This window comes from Pleurodeles waltl, chromosome 4_1, assembly GCF_031143425.1.
Source record: "Pleurodeles waltl isolate 20211129_DDA chromosome 4_1, aPleWal1.hap1.20221129, whole genome shotgun sequence".
NCBI classification, from domain to species: Eukaryota; Metazoa; Chordata; class Amphibia; order Caudata; family Salamandridae; genus Pleurodeles; species Pleurodeles waltl.
In genome coordinates, this window is record NC_090442.1 from 59,281,807 (window position 1) to 59,301,122 (window position 19,316).

Genomic DNA, 19,316 nt, shown 5'->3' on the forward strand with positions numbered 1-19,316 from the left:
ACACATAAAACACACCAGAACATGCCCTACCTTTTAAATACACTGCACCCTGGCCATGGGGCTACCTAGGGCCTACCTTCAGGGTGACATATGTAGTAAAAGTAAGGGTCTGGGCCTGGCAAGTGGGTACACTTGCCAGGTCGAATTAGCAGTGCACAACTGCACACACGGACACTGCAGTGACAGGTCTGAGACATGTTTACAGGGCTACTAGTGGATGGCACAATCAGTGCTGCAGGCCCACTACTAGCATTTGATTTACAGGCCCCAAGCACCGCTAGTGCACTTAACTAGGGACTAATTAGTACATCAAATTTGCCAATTAGGGATAACCCATCATAATCACAATTTACACAGGGAGCACTTGCACTTTAGCACTGGTCAGCAGTGGTAAAGTGCCCAGAGTACCAAAAACCAGCAAAAACAAAGACCAGCACACAGTCAAAAACATATGAAGTAGAGGCAAAAAGATGGGGGAAACTACGTCAAGGATACCAGGTCTAACATATATGTGTTATGTGACGGGCAAAGTTATATTTACACCCATGTAGTCCAGTAAATACAAGTCATTTAATAAAAAAACATTACAAGCTTTTGAGATATATCCCATGTGGTGTTGGTAAACTTCTGCCCCCTGGCAGCCACATATCCCGCCACCCAGGGACAGGACATCAATCTGCAGAAATTTGTGCCAGAGCTATGAAGCATTGTCCACATACTGCCTTCCTGTGAGTTGTTGTACATTGCATGTACTGATTATTCACCCCACATTTTTTTAATTAGGGTGTAGACCTTGGTTGCAGTGCAGAGTTTATGAATCTGCAGCAATGTAGCATTCAGTTTTTCCTTGAATTGAACACACTTTTTTGATGCTGTCATTTACATTAGCAAGATTAAAGTGTTAGAAAACCTTTTTAAATGAGTTTTGTATTTTATTGGGATAATTATATTGTGGTGTTCCACTGGGTGGCCTAGGGATGGTAGCAAATGCAGACCTACCTGTTGCTCCACGGGTTGTAGCTCCAACAGTTGGATTTGTTGTTTCAGAGATTGTAGATGCTAATGTTTGAACTGTTGTTCCTGAGGTTGTAGCTCCTCTGGTTCCATCTGAGTTCCCAGATGTTGTCGTTGGTATTGTTCGACTCGTTGCTTCAGGGATCAGCACTGATATGGTTTCACCTGTTGTTTCAAAAGTTGTAGCTGCTGTGGTTCCACCTGTTGTTGCCAAGGTTGCAGCTTCTCTGGTTCCACTTGTTGTTCCAGATGTTATACCAGCTTTGGCTTCAACTGTTGTTCCAGAAGTTGCAGGTGCTGTTGACCCACCTATTGTTAGAGTGGATGTTGTTGCTGAGGTTCCACCTGGTGTTTCAGAGGAAGAAACTGCTGGATTTCCACCTGTTGCTATGGAGGTTGCAGTTGTGGTGGCTACATCCATTGTTCTGGAAGTTGCAGTGGCTGTTGACCCACCTGTTATTTCAGAGGTTGTAGCTGCTATTTTCCTGGATGTAGCAGCTGTGCTTCCAACTGTTGATTCAGAGGCTGTAGGTGCTGTCAACCCACCTGCTACTCGTGAGGTTATAGCTCCTGTTGTTTCAGCATATGTTGCAGCCACAATTGGACCTGATGATTCAGAGGTTGTAGCTGCTGCTGTTCCACCTGTTAAGGAGGAAATTGCTGCCACTGTTCCACCTGATGTTTCGGAGGATGTAGCTCGTGTGATTCCACTTGTTGTTCTGGAGGTTGCAGGTGCTGTGGACCCACCTGTTATTCCAGAGGTTGTAGATGCTGTTGATTCACCTAATGTTTCAGAGGTTGGAAGAGGTGTTGTAATACCTGCTGGTCCTTGGGTTGTTGCTGCTGTTTCATCTGCTGTTTCAGATATCGACACACCTGTTGCTCCAGATGTTGTAGCTGCTGCTCTGCTACCTGCTTTTGCAGACGATGTTGCTATTGTAGTTTCAGAGAATGTAGCTGCAGTATTTCCACCTGTTGTTATGGAGATTGCAGCTTCTGTGGTTCCACTTGTGATTCCAGAGGTTGTAGCTGCTGCTGTACCAGTTGTTATAGCATATATGGGCCCAACTGTTGTTCCTGAATTTACAGGTGCTGTTGACCCACCTGCTGAGTTTTCAGGTGTTGTAGTTGGCATTGTTTGACTCGTTGCTTCAGGGATCAGCGCTGATATGGTTTCACCTGTTGTTTCAGAAGTTGTAGCTGCTGTGGTTCCCCCTGTTGTTGCCAAGGTTGCAGCTTCTCTGGCTCCACTTGTTGTTCCAAATGTTATAGCAGCTTTAGTCTCAACTGTTGTTCCAGAAGTTACAGGTGCAGTTGACCCACCTGCTAATAGAGAGGATGTTGCTTCTGTGAGTCCATCTGATGTTTTGGAGATATCAGCTGCTGTGATTCCACCTGTTGCTATGGAGGTTGCAGTTGTACCACCTATTTTTGGGGAGGTTGCAGGTTCTGTGGTACCACTTGCTATTCCATATGTTATAGCTGCTGCTGTTCCAGATGGGATAGCAGCTGTGGTGCTACTTGGTATTTCGGAGGTTGTGACTGCTGATGTGCCACCTGTTGTTGTTGCTCCTGTGGTTCCACCTAATGTTTCAGAGGTAGTCTTTGATGTGATTCCATCTGTTGCAATAGAGGTTGTAGCTGTGGTGGCTACACCTGTCTTTCTAGGAGATGCAGTTGCTGTTGACCCACCTGTTATTCCAGCTGTTGCTGCATCTGTTCTTCCAACTGTTGTTTCAGAGTTTCTAGATGCTGTCAACCCACCTGCTGTTCCAGAGATTGTGGATCCTGTTTTTACAGAGGATGTTGCAGCTGTGGTTGGACCTGGTGTTTCAGAGGCTGTAGCAACTGCTGTTCCATCTGTTATAGAGGATAATGCTGCTGTTGTTCCACCTAAAGTGTCAGAGGATGTTGATCCTGTGATTCCATCTTCCGATTTAGAAGTTGTAGCTCCTGTGGACCCACCTGTTATTCCAGAGTTTGTAGATGCTGTTAATTCACCTGATGTTTCAGAGGTTGTAAGTGGTGTTGTTGCACCTGTAGGTCCTTCTGTTGTTGCTGCTGTTTCAGAAATTGCAGCTGCTGTAGTTTCACCTCTTGTTGCATAGATTGGAGCACCTGAGGTTGCACCTATTGTACCAGAGTTTGTCACTGCTGTGGTGCCACTTGTTGGTCCTTGTATTATAGGTACTGTGGTTCCATCTGTAGTTGCAGAGGTTGTAGTTTCAGTGCTTCCGACTGTCTGTCTTCGGGTTGTAGAAGCTTGGGTTCCACCTGTTACTCCAGAAGTTGTAGCTGCTGTTTTTTCAGATGTTAAAAATGCTGTGGTTCCATCTAATGTTCCAAAAGTTGTAGATGCTGTTGACTCACCTTCTTCTCCAGATGTTGTAGCTCTTGTTGCTTTACCTGTTGTTACAGACAATGATGCTATTGTGGTTCCACCTGTTGCATCTGAGATTGTAGCTGTTGTAGTTCCACTTGTTGTTGCACTGGTTGTAATTGCTGAATGTCCACTTGTGATTCTAGGGGATGTAGTAGATATGGTTCTACCTGTTGTTACAGGAATTATAGCTACGGGTGTTCCTGCTGTAGTCCCATCGTTTGTATTTTCAGTGCTTCCAACTGTGTCTCTTATGGTTATAGCTGAGGTGCTTACATCTGGTATTCTAGAGGCCGTAGCTGCTGTAGGTACAGATGTTCTTACACCTGTGCTTCCCCCTATTGGTCCAGAGATTGAAGCTGATAGCATTCCACCTGTTGTTACAGAGGATGTTAGTGCTGTGATTCCACCAGATGTTCTAGAGGTTGTAGTTGCTGTGGTTTCACCTGTTATTCCGGAGGTTGCAGCTGCTGGAGACCCAGCTGTTATTCCTGAGGTTGTAGTTGCTGTTGGCCCATCCGATATTTCAGAGGTTATAAGTGGTGTTGTTCCACCTGTTTTTCCTAGGGTTATAGCTGCTGTTTCACCTGTTGTTTCAGACACTGCAGCTGCTGTGGTTCGTCCTGTTCTTTCAGCAGTTGTAGCTATAGAGGTTCCATCAGTTGCTCTAGCTGTCGTAGTTCCATCTGTTTTCGTTTGGGTTGTAGGTTCTGTGGTTCCACCTGAAGTTGTACCTCTAGAAGAAATTGGTGCTGTGGTTACACCTGTTCTTGTCAGTGTTGTAGCTAATGTGTTATCTCCTGTTATTTGAGGCGTTGCCAGTGGTGCTGTTGTTTCACTTGTTGAACCAGTGGTCGATCCTGTTGCTCCTGAGGTTGTGGCTGCTGTGTTTCCGCCTGTTGTTCTTGAGATTGAAGCTGTTGTGCTTCCACCTGTAGCTCCAGGGGGTGTGGCTGATGTTGTGGTTGCAGCTGATGTAGTAGTGGTGAAAGGGATAAAGGGTACACCTGCAGAGAAAATATGTATAACGTTATAGTAATTATTATAGCACCTATTACATTTGCTCAGTGACAGCTCATTGTTTCAAAATGTTCCTTTCAGATGTACTAATTGACTAATTATACAATGTATTATTGAAAGTACCAGCTCAACATTCAGTTTAACCCAACATGCACTGCAAAGGTTTGCATCAATTTCAGACCCTGTAATGTTTTGCATTATTGTATTATAAACCAGGATATGGAGTGAACTTTATTCTATGCACAAGCCCCATTGGACTTCAGGAAATACTTGTTTAAAAGTTGGTATTTGCTGCCATTCCAAGAGAGATTAGTTACACAAGAGCACAGTCTAAGAGGCTGTGAAGTGGGAGCTGAGCATCACTGTTGCTAAACCGATGCTTATTCGCAGCTCTATGCAGTGCAGTTTTGTTGCAATGGACAGGATTGAGCTGTAAAAAGCTGCTTAGACATGTGCCACCTGCAGAGCAGCTCTGGGAAATGGGGCATAGAAGCCATCACTGCAAGACTTCAGTGAAAACATATTTGATAATGTTAAGAAGGCAAAGCAGCATAGGATGGACACCATGAACCACAGGCAGCAGTAACAGAGGATGAGCACCATGGACCACAGAGTGCAGTAGCAGAGGATGGGCACCATGAACCACAGGCAGCAGTAACTGAGGATGGACACCATGGACCACAGGGTGCAGTAACAGAGGAGGGGCACCATGGACCACAGAGTGCAGTAGCAGAGGATGGGCACCATGAACCACAGAGTGCAGTAACAGAGGAGGGGCACCATGAACCACAGGCAGCAGTAACTGAGGATGGACACCATGGACCACAGGGTGCAGTAGCAGAGGATGGGCACCATGAACCACAGGCAGCAGTAACTGAGGATGGACACCATGGACCACAGGGTGCAGTAACAGAGGATGGCACCATGAACCACAGGCAGCAGTAACTGAGGATGGACACCATGGACCACAGGGTGCAGTAACAGAGGAGGGGCACCATGGACCACAGAGTGCAGTAGCAGAGGATGGGCACCATGAACCACAGGCAGCAGTAACTGAGGATGGACACCATGGACCACAGGGTGCAGTAGCAGAGGATGGGCACCATGAACCACAGGCAGCAGTAACTGAGGATGGACACCATGGACCACAGGGTGCAGTAACAAAGGATGGGCACCATGAACCACAGGCAGCAGTAACTGAGGATGGACACCATGGACCACAGGGTGCAGTAACAGAGGAGGGGCACCATGGACCACAGAGTGCAGTAGCAGAGGATGGGCACCATGAACCACAGGCAGCAGTAACTGAGGATGGACACCATGGACCACAGGGTGCAGTAACAGAGGATGGGCACCATGAACCACAGGCAGCAGTAACTGAGGATGGACACCATGGACCACAGGGTGCAGTAACAGAGGAGGGGCACCATGGACCACAGAGTGCAGTAGCAGAGGATGGGCACCATGAACCACAGGCAGCAGTAACTGAGGATGGACACCATGGACCACAGGGTGCAGTAACAGAGGATGGGCCCCATGGACCACAGAGTGCAGTAACACAGGATTGGCACCATGAACCACAGACTGCAGTAACAGAGGATGGCCACCATGGACTAGAGAGCGCAGTAACAGAGGAAAAGACATAATGGACCACAGAGTGCAGTAACAAAGGGATGGACACCATGATCCACAGAGTGCAGTTTCAGAGGATGGACACCATCATCCACAGAGTGCAGTTTCAGAGGATGGACACCATGATCCACAGAGTGTAGTAACAGAGGATGGGCCCCATTAACCATAGACTGCAGTAATGGAGGTGATGATCTAGGGGTGCTGATTCATTAGTGCATTGATGTTTCCTGCACCACACCATGGTGTTTGAGATGAAGGGCCAGGTGCACTAATTCACCTCTCAGGTGTAGGTATGGAGCCAACGGGTGGAGCTGACAGGACTATGTGAGGCAGATGAAGGGCAGTTGGGTGAAGAGATTTACTTGTCATGTTCTATTTCATTAAAACAGTCTCAGTGCTGGTGGTCACTGAGCTGTTCCTCGACTGCGTAAGTTAGCACTTGCACTGCAGATAGAACAGTGCTTTCAAGCCACTATGTTCAAGGGGCATGAGCCAACTTTCAGAGTTACCAAATTAGTACATGTGATGTTTTCAGGCCACTATTCCTGGGCCTGTTATAATCAAATGCAAGTAGAAAATCTAATGCTTAAGTTGTAAATAAAAATAGGTGCCAAGGCCCTTGTTAGGTGAGCCCTTCACCCCTAACACTTCTCCTGCCAACGCTGCCAATTGCAATACAAACACAACCACTAACCAGCACACTCCTACAAGTGTGACAATTCAGACTATTCAGGCCCGCTAAAGCTATAAGGAGAGCTTGGGCAGCAGGTATTAGTCATTTTTTAATGTATATTGAATTTATAAACAAATGTTGTTGTGCTCATCCCCATCTAAGTTAAACATCACCAACATGTGACAGACTGTCATAGGTTCCGGTGGTGAAAAGTGCCAGTGACGAGCATCGGAAACCACCGGCTCAAATTAAGCACTGAGAAAATAATTTTGATAAGTATTACTGCTGACCATGGAACCACTGAAGCCAGATTTTTTCTGGGAGCTCACTTAATAACCAATTATCTGCTTTTTAGACTTTGACATTCAGAGAAATTTGAACACTGAAAGCTTACAGTTAAATTGTCCTTCAGGGAGAATGTCAGGTTTCAATTAGAACACATATAACCACAAAAAAATAAAATAATTTTGGGGCATTTTTTCCCCCTTAAAACAAGCTAGAAGTTTATTTGTCAAAAAACAATATAGTAAATGATGGAAGTTTAGTTGCATTCGTCACACTGGCAAGCTTCTACAAAGATTATGCATGCTGATCCCTAGGTTACAGACCTGCAAGGATACCTCTAGCCAAGTGCAGCATCTGGTTCAAAGATAGGCACAGACTCTGTGGTACTTTGGCTCAAATCACATGCAGGGACCCCCTGATCTTGCTACTGGTTGTTCAGCTGTGGTTCCTCCTGATTCACTCCTCTATCCGGCATTAGAGGCTCTGGTGACACTGCTTGGGAATTAAAGTCAAAAGTGTCTTGCAGGTACAGTTACATGGATTTGGGGCACTGGAAAAGGTACTATGCTTTCTGAAATCTAGCATCTGAGAGGACTGGGAGGGTGCGGGCACACAAGCCCCCATCATCGTCAGCACCACAGCAGGGGTAGCAGAGTGGCACAGCACCACAGAGAGTCATTGGCACTCAAGATGACAACAAGACAGCAACAGGAGAAGAGACAGAGAGCGCAGGTGATCCACTCCTAGGTAGCAACAGCCTTGAACTTTCTTTACTGTCTCCTCAGGTCACACAGGTCAGTTGCTGCCACAGTCTCTGTTGGGCTGAGCAGCAGATCAGGCCTCCTCTGTGGCACAGTGTTACTGCACAGCTGGACTCAGGCCCTGGGGTGTAGTGAGGCAGACTCTACACAGCAGCCATTCCACTTGATTCTTATTTCCAGGCTAAAGAGCAATGAAATATTTTGTCCAGTCCTGGAGTATATTCCCTGCTCCTTTAGAGACACCCAGAGTTTCCTGCCTCTGAAATCAGCCTTTCTCTGCACAGGTGCACAGACTCTCCCCAGTCACAAATCTGCACCATGAAGGAGTCATGAGGGTCATCCTACATGTAGATACTTTGACAATGGATTTTGCCCAACTGGCACCTCTGAGCTAGAGTTGTTCCCAAACATCTGGAGGGCGTCAATCATTGAAAATTGCACTTCCTGCAGGTCACAGAGCTGCAGAGCAGCAGGCTAACAACGAGAACTGGAGCTCAGAACCAGCGATCTGTCCGGTCAAGGTCTGTTAAAGGTCCTCGCTTTTTGGGCAGAGCAGGACAAAGCCTGTGGGAGATGGGCAGGTAGCCCACCTCTAGGTATAGGTCTTTGATCCCTATTTATGTCTTTAGGAACATAATCATTGAACATTAGAACATAATCTGATATCTATTGATTAGGTTCAATGGTCCGGTCATGAAGGAGTCCTTATTTCCCATATGGGGTGCTGGATGATGCGGTTTGGATTCAGCATCAGGCAGGAGGCAATACCTAGTAGCCTTCTTGCGAGGACACATTGAAATGATTAACACACATAGGTCACATCGCGATGCAGATTGGTCCTGATGGTGGGCACTGCTTGCCCAAGAATGTAATGCATTTCTATCCCAAATCCATGGAAAGTGCCTATATTTGCCATCTTCTGGGTCATTGTGAGCTGCAGAGCCAGCACTTGAGGTAAAGTGACAGGCCATTTATCACAGTATAGCAGAAGGGCTGCAATGAATTCAGTGACCCCCATAGCTCTCTGTCTTTTCTGTGCCCCTCTTGCAGTTTCCTTTTCTGGTCTCTGTACTGGCTTTATGTGAGCCCCTTTCTCTACACCCAAAGCTGTACAGTGCTCCACATCTTTGTAGCTAAGACTATGCTATATGCAGGTGGGGCTCGCTGCGCGATGAGGGGATGGGGTGAGGGGGGGCAAAATAAACATTAAATTAGAAAAACAAACTCACCTGCCTTGCCGTGACGCTGCCGCTCCTTCTTGCTAGTCATTGGAGGCCCTGCGGCCAATCCTGGCGCTGTGTCAGAGCAGCGTTAAGATTATCTGGGAGCACCCGGCGTGGGCGCTCACAGGCAGACTGGGAGCCTGTGCCTGGTCTCTCCAGGCCGGCAACACAGTACTGGGCTAGAGAGAGCAGAGTGCGCATGTGTGTTTGGCTGGCTCGAGACGGCTGACCAAACATACATGCCCACGGAGGGGCAGTGATGCGCATTCCCCCTCCATGCTCGTCACAGCCCGTGGCCGCACCACACAGTTTATTATTGTTTTCTTGTAAAGGTTTTGCAGCTGCTGCTGCTGGCGGGGTGACACTTCTCCGCCATAGCGGAGGAGCCGCCTCTGGCAATATGTATATCCCCCGCATACATCCTCATACTTAGCAACTGGTAACTCTCTGTTGCTTCTTGCTAATGGTATCTTAAGAAAACTTTCAAGCAGGAATATCTTTAAGTTTTGATAGATTTATTAGCAAGTTGTTTTGTTCTTATTAAAAATCACTGTTTATTTACAGGATGGACCTTCGAGGATTCAAAAGGGTTGTTTTAAAATTAACAGTATCCATTTGTGCAGACTCTATACCAGCATTCGGGTTAACAGCTGGCTGCATGCTAGCTGTGTCTGCTGTCAGGAACCAATCATCACTGGAGACCAACTTACCTTTTAAGTTGATAAAAGAAAGCTTATGCACATACTAATTTATCATAGCTTCTTCTACATAATTGCATTAGCCTAGACAGGTTTTGGAACTCACCGTCAGATGTGATGTTGTCCACATCCACAGGTGTGCTTCCCAGCATGTTGTTGTTGCTGATGATGCTGTTACCGACAGCATTGACGACATCTTCGTTAGAAGGTGCAGGAGAAGGGGAGTTACTGAACACAGCATCAGTCTCTGTTACCACTGACCCGGGCCTGGGGAAAAAAATGGAAAAAAGTAAATTATCCAGTCCAAGATACTGACTTCACATGTCTTGTGCACTCTTATTGTCTCTGATTTATCAATAATGTCCCGTCCAATGCCATAGCATCCGCAATCACGGTAATATACTACTAGCTATAACCTAACATACTACTAACTACTACTAACCTGGCTGGTGTGGTATGTTATTAGGTATTCTTATGTGCAGTTTAACTGCTTCAACATGTTAGTTGTGCCACCCTAGAAAAAGTACTTGTTTAATTGTTTTGCAAGGTAGAAAACATGCAAGGGCCTCACAGATGACAGGAGACAGGGGTTGGAGATACTGCTGTTTACTACCTACCGCCTCCCCTACTAAATATTGTTTATTTTATCATCTTGCTGGTCTTCTCTATGGTTGTCCGTGGATCACTTGTCACTTCCTGTGCCCACTTTAGAGAGGAAGTGGTCATAGTCCTTTGAAGGTAGAGAGTCAGCCCCTGACCCTGCTTCAGGATCTCAGGCACCCTCTACAGTACTGTTGACAAGTCAGAAAATGGGCCCAAAGAGGTTGAAATTTAACTTCCTTTTCAAGAATCTGAACTGTTCATGCTGCTCAGCTCAGCTCCTGCCTTCTCCAGCTTTGTTCGACAATGTTTGGTCTCTTAGATCTAAATCTCACCTTGTTTTGCATGTTTCTGAACTGCCTGCATACAATACTGCTTTTTAGACAAATATTTAAAGTGGTGCTGAAAAATGTGCCATTTTTACATAATTGTCTCAAATCATTTGTGTAGCAGGTGAGGCAGCAATAACTGTTCTGCGTTGAGGTGGGACGGAGATGGGATAAGATGGCTGGCATGCCCTGACTGTACTGGAAGAGCTCATAGGTGTCCTTTCAGAACCCATTACTTTGCCATTTTCTATTAATCTTGTTCTGAAACAAATGCACAATCTGGCCTAATATTTCAATATCACCTCAAAGAAACTCCCCGCAGACCTTGAGGAAGTCGGTGCATCAAGTGCTCGTGAGAGCTCATCTCACAGACCCTGGAGTAGTGGTATCAGTTAATGTTTATGTGAATTCATCTCACAGACCCTGGGGTAGTGGTATCAGTTAATGTTTGTGAGAGCTCAGCTCACAGACCCTCGGGTAGTGGTATCAGTTAATGTTTATGTGAGTTTATCTCACAGACCCTCGGGTAGTGGTATCAGTTAATGTTTATGTGAGTTTATCTCACAGACCCTCGGGTAGTGGTATTAGTTAATGTTTATGTGAGTTTATCTCACACACCCTGGGGTAGTGGTATCAGTTAATGTTTGTGAGAGCTCATCTCACAGACCCTCGAGTAGTGGTATCAGTTAATGTTTATGTGAGTTCATCTCACAGACCATGGGACAGTGGTATCAGTTAATGTTTGTGAGAGCTCATCTCACAGACCCTCGGGTAGTGGTATCAGTTAATGTTTATGTGAGTTTATCTCACACACCCTGGGGTAGTGGTATCAGTTAATGTTTGTGAGAGCTCATCTCACAGACCCTCGGGTAGTGGTATCAGTTAATGTTTATGTGAGTTTATCTCACACACCCTGGGGTAGTGGTATCAGTTAATGTTTGTGAGAGCTCATCTCACAGACCCTCGAGTAGTGGTATCAGTTAATGTTTATGTGAGTTCATCTCACAGACCATGGGACAGTGGTATCAGTTAATGTTTGTGAGAGCTCATCTCACAGACCCTCGGGTAGTGGTATCAGTTAATGTTTATGTGACTTTATCTCACAGACCCTGGGACAGTGGTATCAGTTAATGTTTGTGTGAGTTCATCTCACAGACCCTGGGGTAGTGGTATCAGTTAATGTTTATGGGAGTTTATCTCACAGACCCTGGGACAGTGGTATCAGTTAATGTTTGTGTGAGTTCATCTCACAGACCCTGGGGTTGTGGTATCAGTTAATGTTTATGGGAGTTTATCTCACAGACCCTGGGACAGTGGTATCAGTTAATGTTTGTGAGAGCTCATCTCACAGACCCTGGGGTAGTGATATCAGTTAGTGTTTTTGTGAGCTCATCTCATACACCCTGGGGAAGTGATATCAGTTAGTGTTTATGTGAGTTCATCTCAAAGACCCTGGGGCAGTGATATCAGTTAATGTTTGTGTGAGTTCATCTCACAGACCTTGGGAAAGGTGTATCAGTTAGTGTTTGTATGACTTCTTCTCACAGACCATGGGACAGGGGTATCAGTTAGTGTTCATGTCAGCTCAGATCTCAGACTCTTGGACAGATCAGCAAGATCAGCAAGTGCTAGACTGAGCTCACCTTTGATAATCAGTTCACTATATATGCGAGTAGCATCACTTCTGGTGTTGGTAAGCGTGCATTATGAATTTAAGGGCCAGAGCATCAAACATACTGGTGCATCTGTGCTTTATTAACGTAAATGCCAAACCACGTTGAGTATTATTGAATCTATGCACTCTAAATGTTACTTGATGTATTTCATTAAATGGGTGCACTATGAATGCAAGTACCATAGCATGCTGTGTTCTGATGAATCAGTGCGTTGTAAATCTGAATACAAAACTGTGCTGTTTATTGTGCACTATCAATGGTAGTACTAGAGCATGCACTGTATTGGTAGCAGTGTCTGCTGAGAATGGGAGCACCAGAGTATGCTGCATGTGAGTACATAGGTGCACTATAACTGGGAGTACCAAAGCATGCACAGTATTAGTAATAGGAGTACCAGAGCATGCACAGTATTAGTAGGAGTGTCTGCCATGAATGGGAGCACTAGAGCGTGCTGCATGCGGGTACATAGGTGCACTATAACTGGGAGTACCAAAGCATGCACAGTATTAGTAATAGGAGTACCAGAGCATGCATGGTATTGGTAGCAGTGTCTGCTATGAATGGGGGCACCAGAGCACGCTTCATGCTGGCATATATGTGTACTATAAATAACAGTACCGGAGCATGCCTGGTACTGGTAGCAGTGTCTGTATGAATGGGAGCACAGAACACACTTTATACTGGTACCTAAGAGCACTGTGGATGGGAGTACCAGAGCATACACGGTATTGGTAGCAGAGTCTGCTATGAATGTGAGCACGAGAGCATGCTGCATATTGGTACATAGGTGCACTATAAATATGAGTAATAGAGCATGCACAGTAATGGTAGCAACATCTGCCATGAATGGGGGCACCGGAGCACACTGAACACGGGTACATAGGTGCGCTATAAATGGGAGTACCAGAGCTTGCACGGTATTGGTAGCAGTGTCTGCTATTAATGTGCGCACCAGAGCATGCTGCATGCTGGTACATAGGTGCACTATAAATGGGAGTACCAGAGCATGCACGGTATTGGTAGCAATGTCTGCTATGAATGTGAGCACGAGAGCACGCGGCATATTGGTACATAGGTGCACTATAAATGGGAGTACCAGAGCATGCACAATATTGGTAGCAGTGTCTGCTATGAGTGTAAGCAACAGACATAGGTGCACTATAAATGGGATGACCAGAGCATGCACAGAATTGGTAGCAGTGTCTGCTATGAATGTGAGCACTAGAGCGCGCTGCATGCTGGTACATAGGTGTACTATAAATGGGACTACCAGAGCATGCACAATATTGGTAGCAGTATCTGCTATGAGTGTAAGCACCAGACATAGGTGCACTATAAATGGGATGACCAAAGCATGCATGGTATTGGTAGCAGTGTCTGCTATGAGTGGGAGCACCCGAGCATGCTTATACCAGAGCATGCATGGTATTGGTAGCAGTTTCTGCTATGAGTGGGAGCACCCGAGCATGCTTATACCAGAGCATGCATGGTATTGGTAGCAGTGTCTGCTATGAATGGGAGCACCCGAGCATGCTTAGACCAGAGCATGCATGGTATTGGTAGCAGTGTCTGCTATGAGTGGGAGCACCCGAGCATGCTGCATGCCTAGACCAGAGCATGCATGGTATTGGTAGCAGTGTCTGCTATGAGTGGGAGCACTTGAGCATGCTGAATGGCTAGACCAGAGCATGCATGGTATTGGTAGCAATGTCTGCTGTGAATGGGAGCACCTGAGCATGCTGCATGCCTAGACCAGAGCATGCATGGTATTGGTAGCAGTGTCTGCTATGAATGGGAGACCCGAGCATGCTGCATGCCTAGACCAGAGCATGCATGGTATTGGTGGCAGTGTCTGCTATGAATATGAGCACTAGAGCGCGCTGCATGCGGGTACATAGGTGCACTATAAATGGGATGACCAGAGCATGCATGGTATTGGTAGCAGTGTCTGCTATGAGTAGGAGCATGCTGCATGCTTAGACCAGAGCATGCATGGTATTGGTAGCAGTGTCTGCTATGAATGGGAGCACCCGAGCATGCTGCATGCTTAGACCAGAGCATGCATGGTAGTGGTAGCAGTGTCAACTGTGAATGGGGGCCCCAGAGCACACGGCACGCGGATACTAATGTGCTCTATAAATGGGAGTACCATCGCATGCACGGTATTGCTAGCAGTGTCTGCTATGAATGGGAGTACCAGGGCACGCTGCATGCTGCTTCCACAGCATTCATTGTATGAGTAGCAGTGTCTGCTATGAATGGCAGCACTAGAGCACGCTGCACGTGGGTACACAGGTGCACTAGAAATGGGAGTACCAGGGCATGTGTGGTATTAGTAATGGGAGTACCAAAGAGTGTCCAGTGTTGGTAGCAATCTCTGCTATGAATGGGGGCGCCAGAGTACCAGAGTACACTGCATGCACTACACATTTCATTCTTATCATTTATTTTTATTGTTTGATGCTCTAAATGGACTGAAACAAATTTAGAGGCCAGAAGTCAACAAACAATGGCAGCAAAGAAGCAAATTAGAGATGTGAAAACATCAGCGTCACAAAAAGGGGTGTGCAGTATCAAGCCGCAGTGTGAGCGGTGCTGCAGGCGAGGAATTAGGAGGGTTAGAAACATCAGCCCTTACCTGAAAAGAGTGTTCCTCAGTCCTGCAAATGTTTTGTATCTGCTTAGAATGATGCTGAGCTGAAAAGGGAAACAAAGATCATGGTTAAATTGTGGTTTGTGATGACATGACCTGATATAAGAGCAGGGAGGACGGGGAGGGGGGGGGCAGGGGGACAGTGAGAGCATCAGAGAGGGAGTGGGTATAGGGGAGATGCTGAGAGGGGGACAGTGTCAGCATCAGAGGGACCGTGAGTATAGGGGAGATGCTGAGAGGGGGACAGTGTCAGCATCAGAGAGGCAGTGAGTATAAGGGAGATGCTGAGAGGGGGACAGTGTCAGCATCAGAGAGGCAGTGAGTATAGGGAAGATGCTAAGAGGGGACATTGTCAGCATCAGGGGGCAATGAGTATAGTGGGGATGCTGAGAGGGGACAGCGTCAGTATCAGGGAGCAATGAGTATAGTGGGGATGCTGAGAGGGGACAGCGTCAGACATCAGAGGGGCAGTGAGGATAGGGGGGATGCTGAGAGGGGCCAGTGTCAGAGGGGCAGAGAGCCCAGGGGAGATGATGTCACAGACAATGATCTTTTCTCACTCACAGTCACACTGGGACATGAGATCAGCCTTCAACTACAGACTGTGACACTGGGACATGTGACAGCCTTTAGCCACAGACACTGCAGTATGTGATCAGACTGTGACACTGAGTCATGTGATCAACCACAGACTGTGACACTGGAACATATGATCAGTCGCAGACTGTGACACTGGGTCATGTGATCAGCCCTTGGCCACAGACTGTGACATTGGGACATGTGATCAACCACAGACTGTAGCACTGGGTCACATGACATCTTTTAGCCACAGACACTGCAGCATGTGATCAGCCAGACTTTGACACTGGGTCATGCGATCAGCCACGGACTGTGACACTGGGTCATGTGTTCAGCTACAGACTGACACTGGATTTTGTGATAAGCCACAGACTGTGACACAGGCAGCAGCACTGATGTGGGAGGGCAGTCCTCAGACACAGAGAGTGTCACTGGGAGATCAGCCTTCAGTCACTGATCAGTCACAGACTGTGACACTGGGTGATGTGATCTTCCCTCATCCACAGACTGTGACCGGGATCATGTGATCAGCCACAGACTGTGACACTGGATCATGTGATCAGCCACAGACTGTGAAACTGTGAAATTGGGCGTTGAGACCCCTTCTGTGCTATACAAATTGACAATGGGTCATTATCACACATGGGCACACATGTTTTTACTCTGTAGGAAGCAGGTCCTAATCTTAGGGTAAAGTTGTTTTTTTGTAAGCTTCGCATTCCTGTACCACACCTGAAAAAAGGTAACTTCACCTGAAATGCTCCCACAGATGTTGGTTCTTGTGGTCTGCAGTTCCCTTTAGCCACCACAGCCAGACCTGGAGTCAAAGGTCCCTGTGAGCTCCTAGGAGCATTGTCCACAGCAGCCACTGCTGAGGTCCTGATTACAAGCTGAGGTATTATTTATCATCCCTGATGACACCATGGGGTACATTATTTATCGCGTGCAATAAAAACACATGAGTTTATGGGGAATAACATGCAGCTTTTGGTAGTTAACACACAAAAAATCCACATTATATGATAAATACTGTATGTTTTCCCCCTATCAAATTTCGGTACGTTTGACCTGCCGAAATGTAATGAATGTTGGGTGAAATGGCACATCTGATCATTTTCAGCTGCATTAAATTAAACCAAACACATTATTCATCCTGTGCTTAAATAGGGATTTACACACTGCACATAATTTATGAGCCACTCATAATTAGGTTCTAGTTTTTTTTGCAGGATTTTCATATGTAGTGGAAAAAAACAATCTCATCAGTACACCCTGAGCAGTGATTTTCTATATCCCCCCAAGGGGTGCCACTGTTATTTAAAGCACTGCTTGGGAGGGGGCTGGACAAGTGGTTTGGAATTTCTTAACTTTGGGGGATGCAGTGTTATGACAGTCTGCGCTTGCGCTGTGCAGCCCATAACTGGGCTGCAGCGCACACCGGAGCCCAGGAGCAGAGGCCAGAGGGAGACAGCCTCTGCAGACTCGTCGCCGTCCAGGACAAGGAGAGGAGGAACCCCTGGAAGAACCAGGTAAGTCCTTGTCTCTTTCTTTTGTTGTTTGTGCACACTGGTGCACAAACAAGGACTGAAACAGCAGCTTTCTCTGCATATGGCCCTGCCCTGAATTCAGGCCAAGGTCATAGGCAGGGGAAGCTGCAATTTTAGGCCACTTCTGCACCGGCCACATGGGGCAGGCCGGTGCACAACAGGCCTGGCAGCTTTCACTGCCTGACCCTGCTTAGCCGGAGTCTGACTCTGTGAACTCCTCCCAGGCCTAGTTATGACGAGATCAACCCTTAGCCACAGTGACACTAAAAAATAACAAGTATGGGATATAAATTGCAGGCTGGGTACACACCTTGTTTGATGTTTACCATGGATAGACTGACCGTTAACCCAGTCTGGCGATTGCTGCACAGGCCAGGCTGCATCAAAGGCTTTGGGGCCAGGCCCCTGCTGTTTGAAGGTCACTTCAGGAGGTGTTCATTAAAGGTAAACATGTTTCTAAGGCAGCCTTGTGCAGGACACCTCCTGAGGTGTAGCCTCTCCCTGAGACACCCTGTGAACAAGTGCTGGGCCCTCCCAGGCAGCTCTTCACAGCTCATGTACAGAGGGTACCGGGATGCTTGAGGGACATCATGTCTGGGCCTCTCAAGGATCACCCTGCCTGTGATGCAGCAGATATCTCAGTCTGCCCAGAACTTCTAACATAAGCAAGCAATTTAGAAACAACTGTTTCTAGAAATAGCTACTCTGTGGTCTCTTTATCCAGTGCCATGCAGTACAGGGCTACCTGTTCTACAATATCTGTGTACAGCTCATCCCCCAACGTACCCATTGATGTTGTGTGCAGAAAGATGTTTAGACATGTGTGTATGAGGGGACACTGCAGCATCAGGCTGTTTGAAGACTGCAGGTGCTTGTGGTCAGCCATGTTTGTGTTTGAACATTTTAAGTGAGGTTCAACAGTCAGACTTTGTCTTTTCTTACTTCTCTTGTAGTGTTCTTCTCACGCTCCTGGTACACCCTTGAAGTAGAGTCAGCGAGCTGTTCATTCCAAGGATCCGGACTTACGAACGCCAGGTGCCTTATGACAGTGTTAGCACTAGATAGGGCTCTTGTGGTTACGGAAGTGGTGCTCACACCTGTAGTGGCTGCCCCTCCTAAAGTGGAGGCTACCGATGCTGGGCTTGTTTGTAGTTCACCTGCAGGAGACCAATCATAATTCATGGTTAATGCTGCCCTTTGTCCTACTTCCCTGTGCCTGGCTCTCAGTTTGTCTACATTAAACAATTCACTCTGAAGCTCAGGGGTGAAGCGTTACTGTTTTATTACTATACATCATCTCTGAGGTACAGCGATACGCCGTTACCGCTGCACTGTATAGGTGCTTTGCCCCTAATGTCACTATACTGAAAAGCCTGTATCTGCCTGGGGTGGGATTCCTGGACGGTAGAGTTGTGTGTTGCCTGTACCAATACATCTGATACCAAGCTAGAAGTCAAAGAGTGCCCTCAACCCTGATGGACTGCTTCCTTAGGGGCCTCGGTCTGAAGGTCTTAAACCCCCAGCAAACAAAGGACCTAGTCCACACAGGACCAACCCACCACAGGACCATCCCACCGCAGGACCAACCCACCGCAGGACCAACCCCCTCCCCCCCCAAAGAACATGGAAACTGTGCCAGTGGGCACCAGGTACAGAGGAGGAGGAGACCTGACTGACCATAAGAGCAGACAAAAGAGGGTGAGCAGCAGAGAGAAGGGACCCTCCCAGGTGGGCATACCTCCCTGCATCAACTAAGGCTGTGGGCTCTGTGTAATAAATACCCCACCACCACTCCACACCACCGTTCCCAGCATCCTCTCTGATGAAATGCACAAGCACCCAAGTGAACATCAGTAAATCTACCCCTGGTATTTAATAAAGCGTGAGATAAGGAGAGAAATTAGGCCAATATGTAGAGAGAAGGTGTAATCTCACCATGTGAGGTTGTCTTCTTTTGAAGGGGATGGGGGCTGTGGTCAGCGGGAAGCCTGCTTTGCCTATTTCTTTTTAAATATTGTGCATGGGTCCATCGTGACTTCTTTTCTTTTGAAAAGCTCATTTTTGGTGTCAGCATGTGGTGCTTATGGAGGGGGGGAGGGGGGATAAAGGAACATAAAATTAAAGATGGGTACCTGTCAATGATCTGCGGTTAGCTCTCAGTATTTCACTTGGAGAACTACCCAGCTATTTATCTAAATGTTTTTATAGAACATTTCAATCAACAGACTCTTACATGGAAGGTTTTT

At 46.8% G+C, this 19,316-nt stretch overlaps 1 protein-coding gene across 1 annotated transcript in view; it reads right to left on the minus strand.

Moving 5' to 3' along the window:
- LOC138286983 (pneumococcal serine-rich repeat protein-like) overlaps positions 1 to 19,316 on the minus strand; it is a 159,102-nt gene that overhangs the window by 41,687 nt on the left and 98,099 nt on the right. The window contains exons 12-16 of the mRNA XM_069227347.1: positions 14,930 to 14,988; positions 12,966 to 13,060; positions 9,793 to 9,953; positions 9,621 to 9,698; positions 1,000 to 4,401 (exon numbers count right to left, since the gene is read on the minus strand). Of these exons, the coding sequence (XP_069083448.1) occupies positions 1,000 to 4,401; positions 9,621 to 9,698; positions 9,793 to 9,953; positions 12,966 to 13,060; positions 14,930 to 14,988 (3,795 nt within the window). The remainder of the gene's footprint in view (positions 1 to 999; positions 4,402 to 9,620; positions 9,699 to 9,792; positions 9,954 to 12,965; positions 13,061 to 14,929; positions 14,989 to 19,316) is intronic.